Source organism: Diplotaxodon limnothrissa, linkage group LG17, assembly GCF_057381915.1.
Source record: "Diplotaxodon limnothrissa isolate DT_005_m linkage group LG17, D_limnothrissa_male_GT1.1, whole genome shotgun sequence".
NCBI lineage: Eukaryota > Metazoa > Chordata > Actinopteri > Cichliformes > Cichlidae > Diplotaxodon > Diplotaxodon limnothrissa.
Window position 1 is genome coordinate 41,001,353 of NC_140612.1, and position 24,223 is coordinate 41,025,575.

At 39.3% G+C, this 24,223-nt stretch overlaps 2 protein-coding genes across 2 annotated transcripts; both read left to right on the plus strand.

Annotated features, from left to right (window-relative positions):
- Window positions 1-581: 581 nt before the first annotated feature.
- On the plus strand, window positions 582-5,377 carry LOC146615489 (uncharacterized). Its single transcript, XM_085375572.1, has 11 exons — window positions 582-588; window positions 747-761; window positions 950-961; window positions 2,240-2,269; window positions 2,507-2,770; window positions 2,867-3,094; window positions 3,188-3,307; window positions 3,419-3,559; window positions 3,667-3,810; window positions 4,215-4,370; window positions 5,136-5,377. Exons 1-11 carry the CDS (start codon window positions 582-584, stop codon window positions 5,375-5,377), a joined length of 1,359 nt encoding a protein of 452 aa, XP_085231698.1.
- A 670-nt stretch (window positions 5,378-6,047) lies between these two features.
- LOC146615490 (receptor-type tyrosine-protein phosphatase C-like) lies at window positions 6,048-23,776 on the plus strand. Its single transcript, XM_085375573.1, has 11 exons — window positions 6,048-6,065; window positions 10,012-10,132; window positions 18,198-18,264; window positions 20,109-20,161; window positions 20,321-20,452; window positions 20,562-20,708; window positions 22,658-22,795; window positions 22,949-23,166; window positions 23,279-23,339; window positions 23,462-23,573; window positions 23,737-23,776. Exons 1-11 carry the CDS (start codon window positions 6,048-6,050, stop codon window positions 23,774-23,776), a joined length of 1,107 nt encoding a protein of 368 aa, XP_085231699.1.
- The last annotated feature ends 447 nt before the right edge of the window (window positions 23,777-24,223 follow it).

Genomic DNA, 24,223 nt, shown 5'->3' on the forward strand with positions numbered 1-24,223 from the left:
AGAAAAAAAAAATTAGGGAGAAAAAATAAATTAAGACGGACTTTTGCGAGATCTCACAAAACTCCAACAATGGCGGCAGCTACTTAGTTGTAATATTACTCTTTCTGGGTCACAAAATACACTTTTAAGATATTTTGAGGCGTGAATGTAGTTGTGTAAATGTCAGATACCTGCTCGGTTTACAAGACATCACATATTTGCAAAAGTGCTCCGACGTTTTTGGAGATCTGACACCCACTAGCTCGAAGCTAACGGGAGGTCGAGACCTACTACAGCCGGGAGGAACACCGCTTTCCCGGCACATCGTGCCTCGACCTCCCGCTCGGCTTCGAGCTGGCGGCCTCCGAAGAATGTGGCTAAAACTTTTGCGAGATCTCGCAAAAGTCCGTCTTAATTTTTTTTTTTTCTCCCATGTCCCCTGCGGGGCTCCGTACTAATCTCATCTTATACAATAAACTGTCAAAGTTTATCCTCACATAGATGTTTTTAAGCTGCGGTTTGCTTTCTGATATAGCAACTGTGGCTCTTTGTCACAGTGTCATAGCAACCAGGTTACACAGCAGCGATACCTCATCCACACGATGCTGGGTAACAAAGTTCACCCTGCTGTGTTCAACAGAGGGATGTGTAAAACTATTTAGTAATCACTGGTTGTTTATGTGTTTTGTTTTCTTTTTCCTGCAAATACAATAAATTATTTAATCACAATCAAACTGATTTACACTTTTTTTCTCTTTTAATTACAGCTCAAACCACCACAAGTGAGTACCATTATACTTTATCATGTTATTGAATCTCTATAGTCGTTCACTTCTCGTAGTCATCATGACAAATATTTAGTAATCACTCATTGTTTGTGTTTTTGTTTGTTTGTGTTTTCCTGCATACACAGTGAATGTTTTCATGACCAAAACACTAATTCTGACATTCTTGTCTCTTGTAATTCCAGATGACAGCAAACGTGAGTTCCAATATATTTATGATGTTATTCAGTTTATAACATTTACTTCTTATTATGTTGTTTTCAGACTTGTTTAATTCCAGTTGTCCCCCTGCTGTGCTTCCTGATGTAGCATGCATCTCCCTCAGCCTCATGTGTAAATGTACACAGTCCTTATAGCAGCTGTTTTGCACAGATAATTTTCCATGAATGGGTAATCACATATATGTGATCAAGTATTTTCCTAATCATTTTTACCCTCTGTGAAGCTGAATGAAAGCAAATTAACATGCTGTATACCAGCGGTCTCCAGTCGCTCTGTGGTCCGGGTCGTTTGGTACCGGGCTGCGTGATTTGAGGCTCTTGGGCAGGCTCTGTTTGCTCATATTATAATGAACTATATTTATGTGTAATAATTCATAGCTTTGCACATAATGTATCTGTTCCATACTTTCTTTTGCCCGAAGTCCCTGTACGTTAAATTTGACTTTAGATTCCTTGTAATTTAATTTAGATGCAATTGAGTTCAAGTTCAGTGAGTCTGGACAAATCAGAGCAGCAGCTCTCTGTTGTTAGGATTTAGATCCAATTTGCATGAAAGTAACATGTAACATGAAGTCACTGATTATCCAACACAACAGTTAGTCTTTTATTGTCTATAAAAACTTATCATTGATCCATCTTACTCTTATCCTTAGATCATTTTGTTTGTGTTTTGTAAACAATAATTAGTATTAATAGGACTATATTTAATTTGCTAGCATAGGAAATGGGATAGCAGTGACAAGTAGCACAGCATCTTTCTAACAACATGAAACACGACTGTTAGAGTGAAAATGTTACAGTGAGAACATTTTACATTTGCTACACTTACAGCAAACATCTTTACGTCATGCTGATTTCTTTTTCTTGGAATGAAAATTGTTTCAGCCTCCTCACCTCCACGCACGGCTACAAATGCTACAGTAACCACTTCAACAGCCTCCTCCTCACCTCCACGCATTTCCACCAGTCCTACAGTAGCCACGTCGTCTGACGTCTCACCTCCACGCATGACCACATATCCCATAGTAGCCACTTCAACAGCCTCACTTCCACGCACGACCACAAATGCTACAGTAGCCACGTTTCTTTATTATACAGGCCTGTGATGACATTGATGTGAATATAAGCAAAGAACACGGCGCTGCTGAGTTACAAGTACCTGTAAGGTGCTCTGAGCTGTTGTACATTCATGCTGCATAATCACAAACTAATAATTTTGTTCTTTTCTGATCTCATTTGAATGCATCGTTTCAGCCACCGAGACGACTCCTGAGCCTCCAAAGTGTGAGTGTCAGTTTAAAGATAATATGTCGTCTGCTTTCAAACACTAGTGATGCTGTCGAGCGTTTCTTACTTAGTGAAAGTTTATTTTTCTATCGAGTGTAAAGATTGTGTTTTAGTTTTAGCCAACGCTGGACTGTGGTCAACATCTGCATGAACAAACTGACTGAGATGAAACATTTCAGCAGCTGATTGATGTTCATGAACAAAATGTAACAATCGATTTGATTTCGTGCTCAGGTTCCTACACTGTCACACCCATCGAGTTTGGACTGCAGATTAATGTGATGAACTTCACCCCTGGTGACTACAACATCAGTATTACTGAAGGAGGTCGACGAGTGATTGAAGAGAGGGTCGACTTTACTCACTCTACTCAACACAACATCCAACGCCTGAAGCCCTGTACTGAATATGAGCATCAAGTTGTATTTATTCACAGTGATGGCAGTAAAACACTCCAGTGTACCTCCACTGGAAATAAAACTAAAACAAAAGAAATGAGTGAGTACAAATAATTCATGATTTTTTGTGTTTCACCTTCTTGTAGTTTAACAAACTTGATATCAAATATATTTGTGCATCACTTGTGTGTTTCAGGTAAAACAGACATTACAGGGCAAAGCAGCATAAATGGATGTGTTTGTTACCAGAGTAACTGGGACATCAGCTCTTCAATATCAGCACCAAATGTAACTTCAGCTGATCAGTGCAGCAGTGGCAGTAAAAGCTTCTGTGTCAAACACAGAGACATTTGCTCTGATTTTGAAACAACCTTCACTTCAGGAAACTGTTCTTCATTTAACATCACCACAAACATCATTGTTGGTTCGTACAAAACATTATGCCTTGAATTGAAATTCATATTCTTTAGAACTGATTTAATGTTTAATGCTTTTCTCTTTTTAATTTTTTCCTCAGATTTATATAATTCAAGTGAAATTGAACTGAGTGGTTCCACTGGACTTCCTGCAGTGATACAGCCAACGTTACCAAAGATCAAAGAGTGTAAACATATCACAGTTAATTACACTTGTTCAGGTAAGTGAAACATCCGCTTCATGGATCAATTTTTATTTTGAATATAAAACCAAAGATGAACCGCTACATGCACCGAGTTATAAAAATGATGTCGTCTTTGTTTCTCCTCAGAAAAAGACAAACCTGGTCCAGTGAACAAACCGCTGTCCAAGCTGGAGCCCTTCACCGAATACAGCTGTACTGGTCTGATCTCAAAAAACAATATCAGCACGGATAAGACAACTCCACCCGTCCACCTTAACACTGACTGTGGTGTGTTGATATTTAACTTACCTCAGAGGGATGAAGCTTTTCCTCCTCAGATAGTTTGAAGCGACACAAACTAACAGCTGCTGCACTGTTACTGTTTGTTTCAACAGATCTTAAATTTAACATTAAGAACAAAACAGCCATGAAATCTATTGAGTTGAGCTGGAAAACAACCAGTGATAACTGCAAGGACGTCCTTCACACCCTTCGCAATCTTTCATATGACTGCAGTTGTTCTTCCAAAGAGAAAACAGGTAAGTCCAATAATAATAATTTAAATTCACTTAAATTTTTATAACTATTTTAGATTAAAATTTATTTGTTTCGTGTTTTTGGTTTGTTTATTTTTTAAAAACATCAACTTAATTGATCATTTACATATACAGAATATTTATTTTGTTCTTAAGGTAACTACTTGGCAATATAACATCGATTTAATTTTTGTACATAATTATAACTAAACACATGAAGTATGATCCAAAATAACGATATGTCACTGCATTCTTATCTTATACTCAGATCTCCAACCTGTTATGTTCAGTCTGCTGCTCATGTCGTTGTCGTGTTTACTAAAGCCAGCAGGTCAAAGTCACCTGAAGTCTCTTTAGCTGGACCTGCTGATTTAAACCACAAAGAGTTCATGAACATTATGTTACAGGAATCACAGGAATCCCAAAGCCTCAGTCTGACGGAGGAACGTGTGATTTTACTGGACTCGAAGCATTCACTGATTATACCTGTGGAGTCCAACCCAAATACAACAGCAAGACGGTTTCCAATAAAAGGAACGTTACACTGAGAACTGCCCCTGGAGGTAAGTTACCAAACTAAATATTCAGAATTACACTTCATAACAAAGCTGAACCTTTAATTTATCAAAATCAAACTTTGTTTAGCTTTATTTTTATTAATATCCTTCTAAAACACAACATGAAGACTTTGGTGGTGAACAGCAGAAAATAAAGTTACAAAATGATGTTTTCATGAAGAAGAATAAACTCGAGCTCATTTATTTTAGTGAAAGATTGGAAACAAATGTGTTTTTCAGTGTGACAGTCCTGATCATAATTAATGTGATTTAGATATATTTTAAGATAAATGCCATGAAACAGAGAGCATCCCTCATATCAACTAAATCCGACTCTCTGAAACTTTACAGTGAACATTAAAACATGCTGAGTCATCAGTGAAGAAACGTGACAGTAATTATGACGTTCAGTCGTTTAAGCAGCGCTGACTCAGACTCTTGTTCTCTGGGACTTATAGAAATGTGTTTGTTAATTTTCTTTACTCGTTCATATTATTCTGGAGGGAAAATGTGTTTAATGATAAGAGATAACTGAAGTTCATTCACATGTTTTCTGTTTTTTAAAGTTACATATCTGTACATTAAATGTAAGCTGGGCTCCATAAAAACAAAATGATAAATTAATTCTTCAATAATTAATAATTAATTTCTATTATGAATCGTTTTAACATTGCAAACATAAACATGTTTACTTTCACATGTTTTGTCTCATTGCTGATGGACATAAAAATGAATCTTAAAACTATGATCCCTGTTTTCATTTCCTTACAGTACCCGACGGGCCGTCTACAGTGACTGTAACTGTGCCGGAGAATAATGTGATTAAAGTAGAGTGTCACCATGAAGGCAACATTAGAGGACCAATAGAAAAAAGAAGATTCATAGCACGTCTTCATCCTGGTGGTGAAAACAAACCACAGAATGAAACAGTTTGTAAGTTTGAATTCAAGGATCTGAGCTACTCTACAGCATACAGAGTGGAGGTTTGTATCATCCTACTTTTAAGTATATGATTATTTTATGGCTGCTTTATTTTAATGGTGTCATTTCTTATGAATGAACATCTGAAACATCTGTATTTATAGGTGACTGTTTTCAACGGATACTTTGAAAGCCAACCGGGCAGAGGAACAGCTGATACTCGCTGTAAGTATGGATTCAATGACACAGTTTGTTGGATAAATCAGTTTATACACACACACACACACACACACACACACACACACACAGGTGTCTGTTTTTAACAGACAAGTTGAAAGTGAAGCCAAAGCCAGCACTCGCTGTACTGTTCACACAATGAAATAAAGTATAAATATCTTTACTCTGCTGGGTAACATGACTTCTTTGTATCTTGAATATTAAAGCCACTGTTTGATATTGTTTGAACCTGTTTTCAGACAATGACAAAGCTGTCATTGGTTTTTTGATCTTCCTCATATCCGCCGCTCTGCTTCTGGCGGCCTGCGTGTGCTACAGGAAGCTCAGAAAGCGTAGGAGGTAAAGGCCACGCATCCAACATCGTTAGTTTATATTCATCTGTTATCAGTGATAAAACTGTTTGTTGTAAATGAATTTCAATTTATTATAGATGACATTTATCTATGGTGATAATTATGTTCTGTTTTCACACAGTAGGATGTTAACTGTTAAGTAAATCTTCTCTCCACAGTGACGAGGATGAAAATGTGGCCTCAGAAGCAAGTATGTAGACATTCAGCTGCTGTTACCATGAACTATGTAAATGTTAATACTTTGCTACATTGTAGCTATTTGTAGTTGTAAAGAGTCTTATATTGGTTTAGAATTTTTTAATTATTTTGTATTTATTTTATAATTTTGTCCTTCTGTTTTAAATCCTCTTTACCTTCATTTAGTTTCAGGAGTTGTTTTGCTTTCAGTCTCGTTTTTATTGATTAAAATATTTAGTTTGAATTTAGTTTTTAGTTTTTAGTTGTTATTTTTCTCTTTTTAATTATTACACAGATTTAGGAAATATAGGCTAAATAATTTGATATTTCCATAAAAACACAACCCTTTGTGAAAGCACGTCACTCACATAAATCTAAATGTCACAAGTCTTAAAGCATCTGTACCAAAGCCTTGTCAGGTTTGTTGTGTTTCGCCAAAACTACAAAGACTCAAACTGAGACTATTTCCTGTAAACCAAAGGATTCCAACTCGTCCTCGAGAGCTGCTGTCCTGCAGCTTTTAGATGCATCCTTGTTCCAACACATCTGCATCCAATGAATGGTTTGTTATCAGGCTTTTGCCAAACTTGATGACATGCTGAACAGATAATCCATCCATCTGATTGAGCTGTGTTGGAGCAGGGATGCATCTGAAAGCTGCAGGACAGCAGCTCCCGAGTTGGACATCCCTGCTGTACGCATTCACTTTATTTTAAATGGTTTCAACAGGTCACAACATTATTTTGTTGGTTTAATTTTGCAGATATTTTTTTAACTGGCTAACTAAAATGTTTCATCATACCTAGTAATTTTATTAGTTTAGTTTTAGTTACTGTAAGTATAATAAAACTGGTTGCAGCAGAAGTTATGTTTCATAATCATGCTGTGGTTTGATGCTTTGTCATGTTTATTGTTGTTTCCTTTGTCTTATCACAGTTTACATGAACACACGACCTCCTGGGTGGCGTCAGAAAGAAGCTCAGTAACCAAGAACATCTCGGAGCATCAAACTAAATCTCCATAAATTCTTTATCTTTAGTATTTACGTTGTTCAGTCTTCATTTGGTCATTTTTCCATTTTAGCAATAAAAAAATATTTTGTTTACATTAGACCCAAATCTCCATGTTTTTTTTTCTTAAATAAACGATTAATTACTGAAATAAACATTAAAAATGCACTATAAAAAATTATGTGTACAACGTTAATTAATATAATTATTTGGGTGTTTTTTTTTTGTTTTCAATCAGCGTTAGATTACAGGTAAATAAATGTAAAGATAATTACACATAATAATATGTGAAGGTGTTGTTGATTATTTAACATTGTTCAGATTTACCTTGAAATCACCAGAAACTCCAGCTGCAGCTTCACTACACACGAGCAAACTTTTTTATGACAAAATATCAGCTCTGACTCATAATATTTTACACCAGCCTAAAATAGGCTTTTTATTTTTTACATTAATAAACTTGATAAGATGAAGTTTCAGTTCTTGATCTGAAATATAGAAATCACAAAAAAGCTAATTCTCTATAAATAAATAAAAAAAACAAGCAGCTGTAACTGTTCTGTCTAAAAGTTATGATAATCACTTGTGTCATAAGTTGTAATAATAACATAATAATAACATGAGCTGAGAGAATATATGTGACAGTGATGGACACTATCATGAACTGTATGATACAGTGAATGCATTTAAAAGCCACTGAAAGCACTAAACTCAGCTGGCTGTGTCTTTATTATTAACATCGAGGCTGACATTAACATCGACTAATAGAAAGTTAAAAGAAAACTTTGTGGTTTAGATCGAAGTTTCCTGTTCGAGGTAGCAAAGCGGAAATGTGACTTTCTGTAAACAAAGTTTCAGTTTGTGAAAACTGACAGTCAAGTATTAAGTATCTGCCCTTCCCGATTTCTTGGTTTTTGCATATTTATAATGATAATAATAATTCATGGTATTTAAAAGTGCCTTTAAAACACCCAGGGACACTGCACAGAGCAAATAAGACAAGCGTCAAACCAGGAAATAAACACAGTAATAAAAGAAAGTTTAAGATGGAGACGTTAGAGTAGACTGTCTGGAAGAGGTCGGTTTTGAGGGGGGACTTAAAAAGGGGGGAAATTTATCACACTTACATGTTTAAGATCATCAAACAAATTTTAATATTCAACAAATATGAAATTCACTTTTTAAATGATGATTTTATTTATTAAGGGAAAAAAGGCATCCAGACCTACCAATCAAACCTATGTCGCCCCCCAATAATGATTTAGTTAGTTCAGGTTCACTAGCCCCGCCCACATCTGGTTACTGCCAGACCAGCTGAATCACTTAAAAGAATCGACCTGAGAAAATGGAGCACACTAAAAGATTTCAACAAGCCTTCGTGAGCCTGTCTGTCAGTCATTTCCTTTATTCACAAATGGAGAAAACCCACAACAGTAACAGTAACAGCCTCCTCAGAAGTGACCTAAACATCTGAACAGCTGCAGTGTTCATAGTTCAACAATGCAGGGCATCTATCCTGATAACCACCAAGACCTGCTGGAAAATATTCTAAATAAGTGTATAAAGCACATCAACTTAATCATCCTTTGTCAAGTATTTTTCACTGTCTTAATTATGGAGCTAATATTTATTTATATAATAAAAAATACATTTTTGCTTATTTGTTTAATAAAATACTTTTTTAAATCCGATACTTTATTGATTCTGTGTTACATCAGCAGTATAAGTCATAAAAATAAAAACAGTATATAATAAAATAACATGAAGCACAGGCCCATACTGAAGGCCTTTTTGTGTGAGGCAGTGCAAAATTTGATATACAACAGTAATAAAATAAAAATAAAAATTAAGTGAAAGAAAAAGAAAAGAAAAGACTGAGACAGGGCAAAAAGGAATTCTAGTAAAATTGTTGCATTTTTAAATGAAGTTTTATAAAATTCATTTGGAAACAAGGTTTTATTATTCAGTTTGTTTCAAACAGGAATAAACAGGAAGCTGAAGTCGTTTAACTTCACATTTAAGTTCCAGGTTCATCGTTCTAGCTGTGTTCAACAGCCGTGTGCAAACCATGATTTCCTCCATCCAACCTCCAGAAATGTAATGTTGCTTTGTGGCAGAGCCATGAGTATTTTATTCTTTTTTTCCTTTCGTTGGTGACATGAGTGCAGACAGGTTTGTAAAATCGAAACATCTTTTTGTAGTAAGACAAATAAAGTAGTTGCGTACCCAGGGCCATTCAGCAGCATTTCAGTGTTGGAAGTTTGTGTGGTAATAAAATGGGACGTGATCAGTAACAGTAAGGAGGCCTGCGTTACTCCTGCTGTCTAACAGAGGTACATGTAAGTGTTTCACTCTTTGATGGATCCTCTGGCCACCAAATCAGCCTCCATCTGTACTGTACATCATGATCTGTTCTTATACTTCACCTTATCTTTATTTATCTCTTAATTATATATAAATAGCACTAACTGAAGATTTTCTCATTCTGCTCCACATCTGTCACCTCCTCACCACAGCAGCAGCTACTGCTTCAACAGCAGTCCCACACCCACACCCACAGCCATCTCAACTGCCATCTACCCACAATCAAACAGCTCATTTCAAACGGCCACTTAACATCACATTCAGCCATTTATATGACACTGATGATTCAGCCCCTGGTGACTAAGAACTGGTGAAGAAGGCCGACCATTATTCGGTACGTCAGTGACAGCAAGGAAATCCAACAAGATAACAGAAGGAGTAACTATGAGCATAATGCTGCATTTATTGGCGCTGAAAATAAAACTAACAACTGTGATGAGTGAGTACAATTGTTCCTGTTTTTGTGTTTTACTCTATTTTAATTCAGATTTTTATTTTTTAAATAAAAGTAATATTTGTGCATTTCAGATAAGAATGACATAGAAAGCACAGATTAGTTGGATCCTTGGATATGTTTGATATCAGCTCAAACCCAGCATCTCTGTCACACCTGCTTATGAGGACATTTGCTCAGTTTTGACCAAAACCTTCACTACAGGAAGCTGCCTGTGTTCTTCCTTTAGTCTCACCAAAAACATCAATGTTGGTGCCAGTCTGCACTTTAAATCCACCTGCTTTAAATGTAATGAGGTTTTATCAGGTTTGCTTCGTTTTAAAGTATGTTGTGCAGAGTTCTTAAATCCAAGTGAAATACATCAGATTCTTCCTGCAGAAATAACACTGGTGTTTCCGTCTCAGTGTAAAAGTTTTGGCAGGTGGTAAGTTTACATCTTAGCTACATTATAAGACGATCTGATCCGAATGGTCTTTTGCCGTAAGACGAGTGAATGCCCTGCGGTCTCTGAGAAGCTCAAATCTTTTGAATGTGTCCACATTTGAGTCAAAACCCAAAAGATATTGGTTATGTCTTCTTAGAAAGCTGTAAACAGAGGGAGGAGCCTGTTGCAGCTAAACTGGTCTGACTGTAGAGCACAACATCGTCACAAATAAGATAACTCCAGCTCTCCACATTAACATTGACTGTGGTGTGTTTCATTTCATTTACCTCAGAGGAGTGAAAGCGTTCCTCCCGAGATGATGTCATGCAAACTGACAGATAAAGTCACTGTTTGTATTTTAACAGATCTTACAGTAAAGATGGAGGAAAAAACAGAAGAAACTGATACTTTTATTAAGCTGAGCTGGAAAACAACCAGTGAGATGTAAACTTGTGCTAACACTTACTTTATTATGACTGCAGGTGTCGTGCCCAATCTATCAGTGACAGAAAAACTAGAAGTAAGTTAAGTTTTGAGATACTGTGATCTGCAACCTGTTATGCTTTCTAAAGAGTTGCATGAGAAGGATCTGCATTCATGTCATGCATGCTGTACAGGAAAGCTCACAAAGAGAGCATCTCTGATTGCTATAACTGATGTTTTCATCTTCAGCTCCTGAGAACCAGTCGTCTGAAGTTTAAACAGATTTCAAATCAGACACCACTAATGAAAATTCTGTTACAGGCATCATAAAGCTACAGCCTGATGTGGGGACCTGTGATATTACTGGATTACAACCATACACTGTCTGTACCTGTGAAGCTGACCCTAAATACAACAGCAGGCTAGTTTCTGGCAAAAGAAAAGTAACAAGGAAAACATTTACTGGAAGTAACAACAACAAATATTCAAAACTGCATCACTTAGCTACATAATACAAAATCTGTGCATTTTATTTATTAAAAGAAAACAGTGTTTAGTTGTGTTTTGACAGGGACTAGAAAGAGAGAGCAGATTTCTCCTGTTTTGGCTTCCTGTTAAATCCAGAATTCAAAATCCTGCTCCTCCTTAAATAATCAGACCCCATCTTATCTGACCTTCTCTCTCCTGTCATCCTTCTCTCTCCCCAACCAATCACAGCAGATGGCCCCGCCCCTCCCTGAGCCTGGTTCTGCTGGAGGTTTCTTCCTGTTAAAAGGGAGTTTTTCCTTCCCACTGTCGCCAAAGTGCTGGTCATAGGGGTCATATGATTGTTGGGTTTTCCTCTGTATCTATGAAGCGCCTTGAGGCGACTTTTGTTGTGATTTGGACTATATAAAAAAAATTGAATTGAATTGAATTTTTGTTCATATCTTTCTAAAACACAAGACTGACAAGTTGTTGGTGAGAAAACATTCTTACAAAAATATATTTTCAGAAAAATTGAAGGTTTGTTTATTTAAATGAACGATGCTGTTTTATCAGTGTAACTAATTACAACTAAAAAGAATTCATTCCCTGATATCAACATCAGTGTAACATTTGTATATCACACTCTCCAGAACTTTACAGTGAACAAAATATGCTGTAAATAGATACTTTGAAACCGGAGAAAGAACATGTTGATACTTTCTGTATGTATTCTTTTAACAAACTTGACACAAACTGTAATGTTTTTTCATAACTGAAGTAATATTTCTATCATAAGTGTAAATCTAACATATAATCTTTCTGAAAACTCTCCAGTCACCTTCTTGTGATAATCAGCTGTTCTATTACCAAACAATAAGTATTTCAATGATTTTCAATGATTCAATGATTGAGTTTGTTATTAAGAGTTCAAACAGACTAATTTTCAGTGCACCTCTACATAAGTGCAGCATAAGTTCAGTTATTTTTAGGTAGAAAGAAATACTTAGATGAACATACTAACAGTTATGATGGAACAGCTAGAGGGCTATCCTTACAAGTGAAATATTCCAGCTCTTACTGTCAAATAAAGTTAAACCTATAATAAACGCCTCGCCTTTTGTTTTAACTCGGTTCTGTGATCTTCCGTGTTCGCACTCGGGCCCTCCTTCCCACTGCCACACACTGTCTGAGTGCTTCAGTGACCCTCAATTCTTCCGGGAGCCCACAACACCTGTACCTTGGGCCTCAGCAGGAAAGTCATCTAATTGGTCGAGGAGGCCATGTCTGTATCTGCATAGTCAGCGATATTCTGATTTTAAAAAGTCAACATTTTTTGGAGGCAGATTTTTTATTCCTAAACTTTAAAAATTAAAAGATGCTAGTTTTTTCATTAAAGTAAAATCTTATGATCAAACACCAAACTTCACTTTACATGTTAATCTGAGACAAAAACTGAGCTGCACAGCACGCAGCATTTGTTTCAAAGCTTCGTATGAAAAAAGTAGATGCAGTGTTTTAAGTTTCAGTGGTTCTTTTTTTCAGCATGTACATGAAGAGGACGTGCAGCTTCTGTTGCAATGTGTGAATATCTTTCTGTGGTTTGCACTTATTTCTGTACGCTCAACCGCTGAATATGGCAGCCTTCTGTCTCCGTGTCCTGCTGCTCTGGGCAGGAATCCTTGTTGTGACAAACTGTGAGTACAGTTTATTATTTGATACCAAATCTGATGCAGAACGTGGTGCAGTAACTATGTTTTTAATTTCTCTGCATTTTCCATTTTATAAAGTAATTTATAGTATAATATGGGGGAAAATGTATTCTATATTTAAAGCTGGTTTTGCAAAATATCGCATATGGAAAATATTGGTCATCTGTCACATTTTTTGAGGACGTTTGAAGATGAAAGTGTAAGATAAATGTACTAACATTTAAAAAAATATAATAAAATAAAATGTGCACGGACCGACTCCATTTCCATGTTAATTTTTAGAACTTTTGTTCCTGCCTAAAACTCAGAAAAGAACTGTAAAAGTAGTGACTTTTACTGAGCGTTAATAAAACATCAAACTTTGATACAGATTGTGTTCGACGATGTCATAAAGAAACTACAGAAGGTTAAAACTGTTCTACACCAGACCAGCTCTGTCTCTCCGTCTCTTTGCAATTAAAAACGACTTTAGTTCACAACACAGAACGTTGACTTGTAACTTATAGTGGAACACTCATAATGTGTCCACTTCACCACTCAGCTCTGATTATAAGCATTGGATATGATTAAATATATATATATATATATATATATTTTTTTTTTTTTTTTTTTTTTTTTTTTTTAAACATTTTTTCATATAGCACAAACTCACAACAGCAGTTGCCTCAGGGTGTTTTACAGGCTGCTGTACAATAATACAGAGAAAATGAGCAAACAGGAAAAGACAGCTGAACCTTTGCTAGCAAACCTGGAGAGGAGCTTTTTACCAACCTTTAAACATCCCCGGATGGAGCGGTGAGGAGCGGTTGCTTTATGATTTTTACACTGGATAATCAAATAATTTTTCTTCTTTCTTGATCTAATTTAAACACAACATTTAGCCACCATGACGACCGCTGAGACTCCACAGTGTGAGTATCAGCATAAAAGATCATTTTTATTTGCAAACACTGATGTTGGTTTCCTGCATTTCTCTCTAAATTTGCCATGAAGTCAGTATTTTTTTTACAGTAATTGCATAGAATGCATTTTACCTTATTGTAAACTGGGCCATTGTTAAAATCTGCATGAAGAAACTTTCTGAGATAAAAAGTTTAACTGACTCATTTTTATTGACAAACATATTTTGTTAATTTGGCAGGTTTTTAACAAAGATGCCGATTAATAAAGTGGGATGCAAAAGTTTGGGCAACCTTGTTAATAGTCATTGTTTTCCTGTATAAATCGTTGGTTGTTACAATAAAAAATGTCAGTTAAATATATCATATAGGAGACACACACAGTGATATTTGAGAAGTGAAATGAAGTTTATTGGATTTACAGAAAGTGTGCAAGAATTGTTTAAACAAAATCAGGCAGGTGCATAAATTTGGGCTCCACAAAAAAAAAAAAAAAAAAAATGAAATCAATATTTAGTAGATCCGCCTTTTGCAGAAATTACAGCCTCCAAACGCTTCCTGTAGGTTCCAATGAGAGTCTGGATTGTGGTTGCTCTTTACAAAACATCTGTAGTTCATTCAGGTTTGATGGCTTCTGAGCATGGACAGCTCTCTTTAACTCACACCACAGATTTTCAATAATATTCAGGTCTGGGGACTGAGATGGCCGTTCCAGAACGTTGTACTTGTTCCTCTGAATGAATGCCTTAGTGCATTGGTTCCCAAACTTTTTTTGCTAGGCCCCCCTTTGTTTTACAAGAAAAATGTTCGTGCCCCCCCGCATGTGCACACGCACACATCCTCCAACCACACACACATATTTTGCTCCATTGCGGTTTATTTCACACCTCAAACATTTAGTAAACAATTAAGCAAATACAAGTAATCTGCAATAAATTACAGGTAGTAAGAAAATAAACTACTAACTCCACACCTACACGGGTATTTTGGACAACGCAGCCGTTTCGTCCACACGTAAACGGTGTTTCGAATCACCGAAAACTGAGATTTTTCAAAACTCCTTTTTTGCGTTTACGGAATACAGAGTTCTTCACGCAACGTCAAAGGTATGTGCCTTTTTTCACATCACGCTGTGCGCCACGTTATTGTTTACATGAGATGAATTGCAGAATGGCAGATAGAGACAAAATACTGTTAATCTGACTGTCTGCAGGTTTTACACGCTTACATACACACGCAGATGTGAGTGAAGTTGGCCCCCCCACCTTCTTCAAATCCAACAAAAGTGGTATCAAACGTTTGTGCAGCAAAACATTTTCGTTTGTGCTGCTATCATTTTAAAGATATTCAAGAAAATTTCTAGAGGTCATCAGAGGTGTATATATATATATATATATATATATATATATATATATATATATATATATATATATATATATATATATATTTTTTTTTTTAGAGGTGCAACGATACACAAAATTCACGGTTCGGTTCGGTTCGATACTTTGGTGTCACGGTTCGATATTTTTTCGATACAAAAAAAATGTTCATGCCTTTTTAATTTGTCATTTATTAAAATTATAAATATATATTTTAACTCAAAAGTACAGTTTTTAAATTTAACCCTAACCCTTGTGCGTGTTTTTTATTTTGACAGCGAATGCGCACCTGCGGACCACTTATGTGCAGCCCTGGTTATTTAGCTCGTCATATTGCAGCCACAGAAATTCTTTTGTCCATGAAACCATAAAGCTGCACTTTCTTTTTGCCTTATAGTCTGATTTGTCATAACTTCTCCGTTTTGTGGTAAGCTTTTCTTTGGCTGTCACTTCTTCACCCTGACCTGTCTTATTTGGCTCAGCAGAACTGAAATGCTTTTACACACACACTCACATAAGCTCAGCGATTCTCTGCGCGATCAACCTCTCACATGTTTAAGCTGCGGGAGATTTCACTTGTCATGTTTGCATAGTAAGCTAACGATTAATAAGACGATGTCAGAGGAATTGGTGCACAAATTATCATCACTCACAGATCAGTGCTGTCGCTCTCTATACACAGTTCACACGATTGCAAAGTGAAAGCAAAAAAACAAGCGCAAATTCAAACGCGATTGCAATATGTCACATATTGACAGTGGCTCACCGATGCCAATGACATAATTACCCAGCTACATTTCTGAAAGAATGCAAAAGCATTGACATATATTTTTCCTTCCTACAATAGCCTGACGGGCAGGGAAGAGATAGATTTTGGTAGCCCGACTGGCCCACCATTGCGAGCCCTGTATCTGATGGAGAAATCCCTCATCTTTGGAAAAGAGAGTTTATTACAGAGAAATGGCTCTTTCAAAATAAAAGCTCTACTATACGCTTCTTCTGGGCTATATTCTCAGCAGCATATTAAACATATCAGGTCCCCATAAGGAGAATCGTGTGCTAACGGCTGTCTAAATGACTCGGGTAAAGTTTGTAGCATGCTGCTTGTTGTTTTTGTCTGCCTCCACTTGTCTTTGCACGAGGATGATGTCGGCGTAAATGTGCAGTCATATTCGTTGTGTTCGGCAAGGGAACAATAAGAGAACAGCACCACCAAGGCTGGAGACGGAGCAATACTGCAAGAGCATATGGGAGAAGGACGCAACCCATAACAGCAATGCTCAGTGGCTAGTGGATCTGAGGGCAGGCGAATGGGAACCATGAAGAGGCCGCTAGAAAAGCTGCAACCACCAAATACCTGCAGAGGGTCAGGCAAGTCCTGAGGAGTCAGCTGAATGGTAAGAACAAGATCCGAGCCATCAACACGTACGCCCTGCCCGTGATCAGGTACCCTGCTGGGGTAATAGGCTGGCCAAAGGAGGAGATAGAAGCCACTGACATAAAGACAAGAAAGCTCCTTACCATGCATGGAGGGTTTCACCCCAAGTCCAGCACCCTGAGGCTGTACGCTGAGCGGAAGGAAGGGGGCCGGGGACTGGTGAGTGTCAGCACCACAGTCCAGGATGAGACAACGAACATCCAAGAATACATTGGGAAGATGGCCCCAACTGACCGAGTGCTCAGTGAATACCTCAGGCAGCAGAAACCCAAGAAAGAGGAGGGAGACGAGGAACCATCATGGAAGGACAGGCCCCTGCACGGTATGTACCACCGGCAGATAGAGGAGGTGGCTGATACCCAGAAATCCTACCAGTGGCTGGACAAAGCTGGACTGAAAGACAGCACAGAGGCACTAATCATGGCAGCACAAGAACAAGCTCTGAGCACAAGATCCATAGAGGCTGGGGTCTATCACACCAGGCAAGACCCCAGGTGCAGGCTGTGTAAAGATGCCCCAGAGACAATCCAGCACATAACAGCAGGGTGCAAGATGCTAGCAGGCAAGGCATACATGGAACGCCATAACCAAGTGGCCGGCATAGTGTACAGGAACATCTGTGCCGAGTATAACCTAGAAGTCCCGAGGTCAAAATGGGAGATGCCCCCAAGGGTGGTGGAGAATGACCGAGCTAAGATCCTGTGGGACTTCCAGATACAGACGGACAAAATGGTGGTGGCTAACCAACCGGACATAGTGGTGGTAGACAAACAGAAGAAGATGGCCGTAGTGATCGATGTAGCGGTTCCCAATGACAGCAATATCAGGAAGAAGGAACACGAGAAGCTGGAGAAATACCAAGGGCTCAGAGAAGAGCTCGAGAGGATGTGGAGGGTGAAGGTAACGGTGGTCCCCGTGGTAATCGGAGCACTAGGTGCGGTGACTCCCAAGCTAGGCGAGTGGCTCCAGCAGATCCCGGGAACAACATCGGAGATCTCTGTCCAGAAGAGCGCAGTCCTGGGAACAGCTAAGATACTGCGCAGGACCCTCAAGCTCCCAGGCCTCTGGTAGAGGACCCGAGCTTGAAGGATAAACCGCCCGCAGGGGCGTGCTGGGTGTTATATATATATATATATATATATATATATATATATATATATATATATATATATATATATATATATATATATATATATATATATATATATATATCAAAATCCACTGGGGCAGTCCCAGCAGCACACATTGATACACAGAAATCAACAACCTTTGTCTCTCAAAACTAGGTGTCTGCTAATGCCCTCTCTATCTCCTTCCTCCATATCTCGTGTCCTCGCTGCCTACTCCTTTGCACACTGTGTTCTCCTTGCTTTGGCTTACCAACACCTTATCCCACTAACGGCAGCTCTGTCGTCTCTGCTTCTCACATACACCTCTGACCTATTGTCGCAGTTCTATGTGCTCTGTGTGTGAATGTTTAGCAGCAACTAAATCCCTAACACTACGATAATCTATTTTTACACCTGATGGGCAGAAACTTATTAATCATGTAGCTGTTTTTTCATTTTTTTCTACAGATTGCTTTAATCCCAGTGAAATACAGCAGATTAAACCCACTGGACTTCCTGCAGAAATTACCACAACACTCTGACTCTGGCTGAGGATCTAAATCTCTTTTATGCCCGTTTTGACAGGGAGAACACCGACCCTGTCCTGTCCCCTCTCCCCTCAACCGATCCTGCTCCAGTCCTGAGCACTCATGAGCTGAGGCGTGTGTTCCGGAGCATTAACACCAGGAAGGCGGCCGGGCCGGATGGAGTGCTGGGCCGGGTGCTAAAAGACTGTGCTGCGGACCTGGCGGACGTCTTCACCTCTATATATAACACCTCGTTGTCCTGTTCACTGGTACCATCCTGTTTCAAAGCAGCAACCATCGTTCCCATCCCAAAACAGTCAAATGTCACTCACCCCCATTCCCGCCAAATGCCTGGAGAGACTGGTCATTAAACACATCAGAGCTGCTTTTCCACCATCCCTGGACTCGCACCAGTTTGCATACAGGGAGAACCGGTCAACCGAGGATGCGATCGCCACAGTGCTGCACACATTACTGAAGCACTTGGAACACAGGAACACCTATGCACGGCTCCTCTTTGTAGACTACAGCTCGGCTTTTAATACCATCCGGCCATACAAACTCCGTCCCAAACTCCACCAACTGGGACTCAACTCCTCTCTGTGCAACTGGATTGTGGACTTCCTCACTAACCGTAGACAGAGTGTCAGAGTGGGTAAGAACACCTCTTCCACCCTTGTGGTCAACACCGGTGCCCCTCAGGGGTGTGTTCTGAGCCCTCCGCTATACACTCTCTTCACCCATGACTGTATTTCCTCCTGCGCGTCCAATCTCATTGTTAAGTTTGCAGATGACACTACAGTGCTCGGACTTATATCCAACAATGATGAGACAAACTATAGGACAGAGGTGCAACAACTAGAGTCATGGTGCCACGACAATAACTTGGTCTTAAACACCAAAAAGACCAAGGAGATCATTGTAGATTTCCGGAAGAGGGGCCATAACAACCATCTGCCTCTCTTCATTGGCAGTGAGGCGGTGGAGAGGGTGAGCAGTTTTAAATTCTTGGGGGTAACTGTGACCGAGGACCTGTCCTGGGGCAACCATATCACCTCAGTTGTACGGAAGGCCCAACAGCGCCTCTACTACCTGAGGAGACTGCGGAGCGCACACATTCCCAGATCTCTGATGTTGAACTTCTACAACTGTGCCATCAGCAGCGTTCTGACGTATGGATTTCTAGTGTGGTTCCCCAGCTGCACCAAGGCCGATCAGCAAGCACTCCAGCGGGTGGTGAAAGAAGCTGGCAGAATTATTGGAACAAGTCTGCCAGAGATCAGTAATATCTTCCCCACTCGCTGTCTGAGGAGGGTGCACAGTATCCTGCGGGACCAACATCACCCTGCGCGCCACCTTTTCCATCTGCTGCCCTCAGGGAGAAGGTACAGGTCTATACAGGCCAGAACATCCAGACTGGCCAACAGCCTGTATCCACAGGCTGTGAGGCTCCTGAACTCTCTGCCCCCCTCTCACGGACAATAACCATATCCAACTTCTTAATAGCAATGAACTGGTCTGCATTGGTGCATCATATCTTTATTCTCTTCCCCCTCCTGCCCCCCCCTCTTTCTTAAATAGATAACTATCATATCTGATATCATATCTCACAGTACAATAATATTGAATGGGTTGCATTGTTGTATTTTGTCATGTTTCTCAGGTCTTTGTCTGAATTTCTACGAACATTATTGCTAAGGATTGTCTTATTGCATTGGAGTCACACTGGGTTAAATATGTACACTTGGGTTTTAAGGGGTATTTATTATTTTCTTCTTTTTTTTGGGTTGTATGGAAGCCCCAAACGCAATTTCATTGTTCTTGACAATGACAATAAATAAATAAATACTAAATTACCTGATTTACCAAAGTGTAAAAACCTCTCAGTTAGTTACACCTGTTCAGGTAAGTGGAAACTTTACGAGTTAGAGACACGAGCTCTGTGCTCTCTGTGAATCTGTTCAGATTTATTTCTTTGAATGTGTTCATGTTTGAATCTAAACCCAAAGGATGAATGTTCACACACTGAGGACCAACAATGACGTCATCTTTGTGTCTCCTCAGAAAATAACAAAGCTGATGTGAAACTGTCTGAGCTGGAGCCGTTCACAGACTACAGCTGTGCTGGTCTGATCTTACAGAACAGCATCAGCATAAATAAGACGACTCCATCTGTCCACGTCAGGGTTGATTGTGGTGAGTTTATATTTCCTTTAGCTCATCAAAATAAAAACTTTTATTCTCACACAGTTTGAAGCAAAGGAAACGCTGTTCACTGTTACTGATGTTTACTTTGTTCCAACAGATCTTACAATAACCAACATAAAGAAGGATTTAACCAGTACTTCCATTGAGCTCAGCTGGAAAACAACCAGTAAGAACTGTCAACAGGTCCTTCCCCGCCTTCATGAGCTTTCTTATGACTGCAGTTGTGATGGTCAGACAGGTAAAGGTGAGTGAGACGGCTTCTCCTCTTATGTGTTTATGTTCATGATGCTTTGTTTTTTTTTTTTTTTTTTTTTTTGTTTTTTTTTAAATGACATCAGAAACAGCAGTATGCGACATTACGTGATGGCAGAGCTTCAGTTCATCCTTTGTCATTTTTTTTTTTTTTTTTTTTTTTTTAATAAATAGGACAGGGGGAATGAATGAGAGAGAGAGGGGGAGAGAAAGAAAGAAAACCCAAGGGGAGAAGAGACGGTGAGAAGGGGGGGGAAGAGAGACAAAAAAAAAAAAAAACAAAAAAAAAACTCCTGGGTCACCTGTATGGAGAAAAAAAAAAACAAACAAACAAACAAACAGAGGAGACAGCAAACAACAAAGAGCAACATAATAATAGAGAAAACAAAGCACCATCACAATAAACTAGCTAGTCATAGATATCAATATTTACTAAATAATAAACGATATTGTGCAGCACGCAAGATAGACAGCGCACAGTGTGCTTTGAGGCAGCAGCCAAGAAAGCTTTAGTCCGCGTCTGTGAATACCCATGTGTGCATACCTGTGTGGATCAGCATGCTTGCATTCCAAAGGTTTCTCCATGTAATGATCTGCTAGGGAGTGTGGGGGGGCCACAGCCCCGTCCTCCAGGGTGTGAAGCGGGTATGGAGGAGATCAAAACTCCAGACATCCAGAGGCCCCCAGAACACAAGAGACCATGGAAGACCAACAGAGGGGCAGCCGCGCCACTGTTCCAGTAAGAGCTGAGGAGAGTCCCAGATGAGGGCTCACTCAGCAGCCGCGGAGCAGAAGCCAGGGGGGGTTGCAGTGACGCGCCCGTGAGCTCCGCCGGCCCCCAGCTGCGCCTGAGTGACCGAGCCCTAGGCCGAGAGGCCGGGGGCACCCCACCTCCAAAGGGGCCCGAGCGAGCCCCAGGCCCCAGGCCCCGACAAGCGGCCGCCAAGGAGTGAGCCGGTGTGTACCCGGACGCCCACCCCCAGACACAAAGAACCACCAACACACCGACACCTGAGGGAGTCCGCCACCGGCAGGGGAAGTGGTGGTGGGTGGAGATAGGCCTCCAAACCTTGGAGGGCCTGAGGTGTCCCCAGAGAGGTGGCGTCTGATACCCAACCTGACATATAGACACAGACATACAGGCACACACAGACACAAACATCCATTCCCACCCTCATGCTCTCATATGCACTCACTCCACACTCAACCAACGTGGAGACAGACATAAAGAGACGCTGTACACACAATCACACTCCCCAAGCGTACTCTACAAACCGGGTCTAGGTACCCTTGCCCCTGGAGGGGGGAATTGCACCCAGACCCAGGTGGTGTTACCCTTTTCCCTGCGGTGGGGAGAGGCAGACCACCCCGACTCCGCAGCAGCAGGGAGGCCCCACACCCCAGACCGCAGTCGGACGGCCAACTCCTCCTACTAGCCCTCCCGCTCCAGCAGGCCGCAGAGAATGGGGGTGTTCATGATGCTTTGACTGCAGGTGAAAAACCAAACCTCTGACTGGGTGTGAATAAATACAGTTATTAAAATAAATAGCAAATATAAAACAGAATAAACGCTGAAACATCAGAGTCGAGTTCACTTTTTCACACAGAAGAAATGATGAGAAGCTTTGAGCTGTTTGAAGGTAACATCTGATGTTTGAAATGTAATTGTCTTTATAAAAAGCAACAAACAGTTTGTCAGTCTGTTGGTTTTCTGACATGTACGTAGTTTCTATGAGAAGCTTGTAGCATCAGTGCTTCATGTCAGCAGGAACAGACTGTAAGTGAAACAGGTTTGTGCCAGTTTATGGATCAGCTGACAGAACTACCAGCTGATGTGTTTGTGAAACTTTAACCTGACATTTGTCATTTACAGTTTCTTAACATGATGATGTTGATTTAAATCTATAACACTTCACATGGTTCATGGAAATTATGTTACAGCCACAAGTCCTGATGGAAGAACGTGTGTTATTACTGGATTAAATCCATTTACTGGTTATACCTGTCGAGTCCGAGCCAAATACAACGAGATTCAAGTTTCCACTGGGGGTGAAGTTAAACTGCAAACTAAGGTTGGAAGTAAGTAATCAAACTTTTTATTACATAATGTTAGAATTTATTTCTCACTGGATATTTGAGCAGTGAAGATAAACAGGAAGGAAACGCAGCAAAGGGTCGCAGGTCTGTCAGTTTTTTACTTTAAATATGGCTTCCTTTAAATTTCTCTTACAGCACCTGCTGCAGTCACTGAGCTGAAATTACACGTTCACGAACATAATACGATCAAAGTGAGCTGGCACAGACCCTCTACATTCAACGGACCTGAGGGAAAATATATAATACGTCTAAATACAGCTGATGATAAGGAAGTGACAAAGAAGGAGCTAGAAGGTACAAAATATGAAGTCGAATTCAAAGATCTGAGCTACTCTACGAGCTACAAAGTGAAGGTTTGTTAAATCCAACATTTTTGGTTTAATAAAGAAGATATTATGCTTATAAATATTATTTTAGACTCCTGAATGTTGTAATTCACAGTGAACTGACATTCTGTCTTTAAAGGTGACGGCTCACAACGGACACTATGAGAGCATCCCTCAAATAAGTGAAATCAGCACTTTGTGTACGTCCTGTTTTCATTAATGATACAGTTTACTGACATAAATGCTTCGTCTCATTTTAAGCACACATGTTTCTACAAATGTTGTCTTTCACGTAAATGTAATTTTTAATATTATTTCACAGACAACAACAAAGCTGTTATTGGGTTTCGTGTCTTCCTCTTCATCGTCATTGTTCTGGCTTTTCTTTTTATCACCTACAAGTTCTACATTCAGAAGTTCAGAACGTCCACAAAGTAAAGTCCACGAGTGCTTTTTCTACACGTCTGACTTTCACTTTGTTCCACTTTATTTTTCATTTCTAGTAAAGGCTAATGTCATCATTAATTTATGTTTACTGTAGAGCAGAGGCACAGTGATGCATCTATTATAAACATAATCCTTATCTTTCCTCCACAGTGACGTGAATGACGACATGGAACTTGAAGCAAGTGAGTAAAGCAAACATTTAGTGGCTGTTACCAGTGTTGGGCAATTTACTTAAAGTAATTAATTATAGTTACTAGTCAATTTTTCAAAACAGTAACTGAGTTACAAGATTCTAAAATTAATTGTAGTAATTACTGTTAATTAACGTTTAACCCTCCTGGGTCCAGGATATAATTGGCCATTTTTAACTACTTTTGATTTTCCCTCCACATTTTACCTTTAAAAACTATTTACTTTGCCTTGTTTGGTATCATTCTTTTCAGCACAACCTCACGTGTCTGAATTTACAGTCATGTTTTCATTTTGACATACTGTATTAACACAATTGATCTAAAATCAGATAAAAAAGAAACATAAAATCAGAGTAGTAAAAGTGATAATTTTCTTTCTGTAACAACCACAAACATGTTTAATGAGTCATATTTCATAACTTTAAATGCAAATATCAATTGTCAAT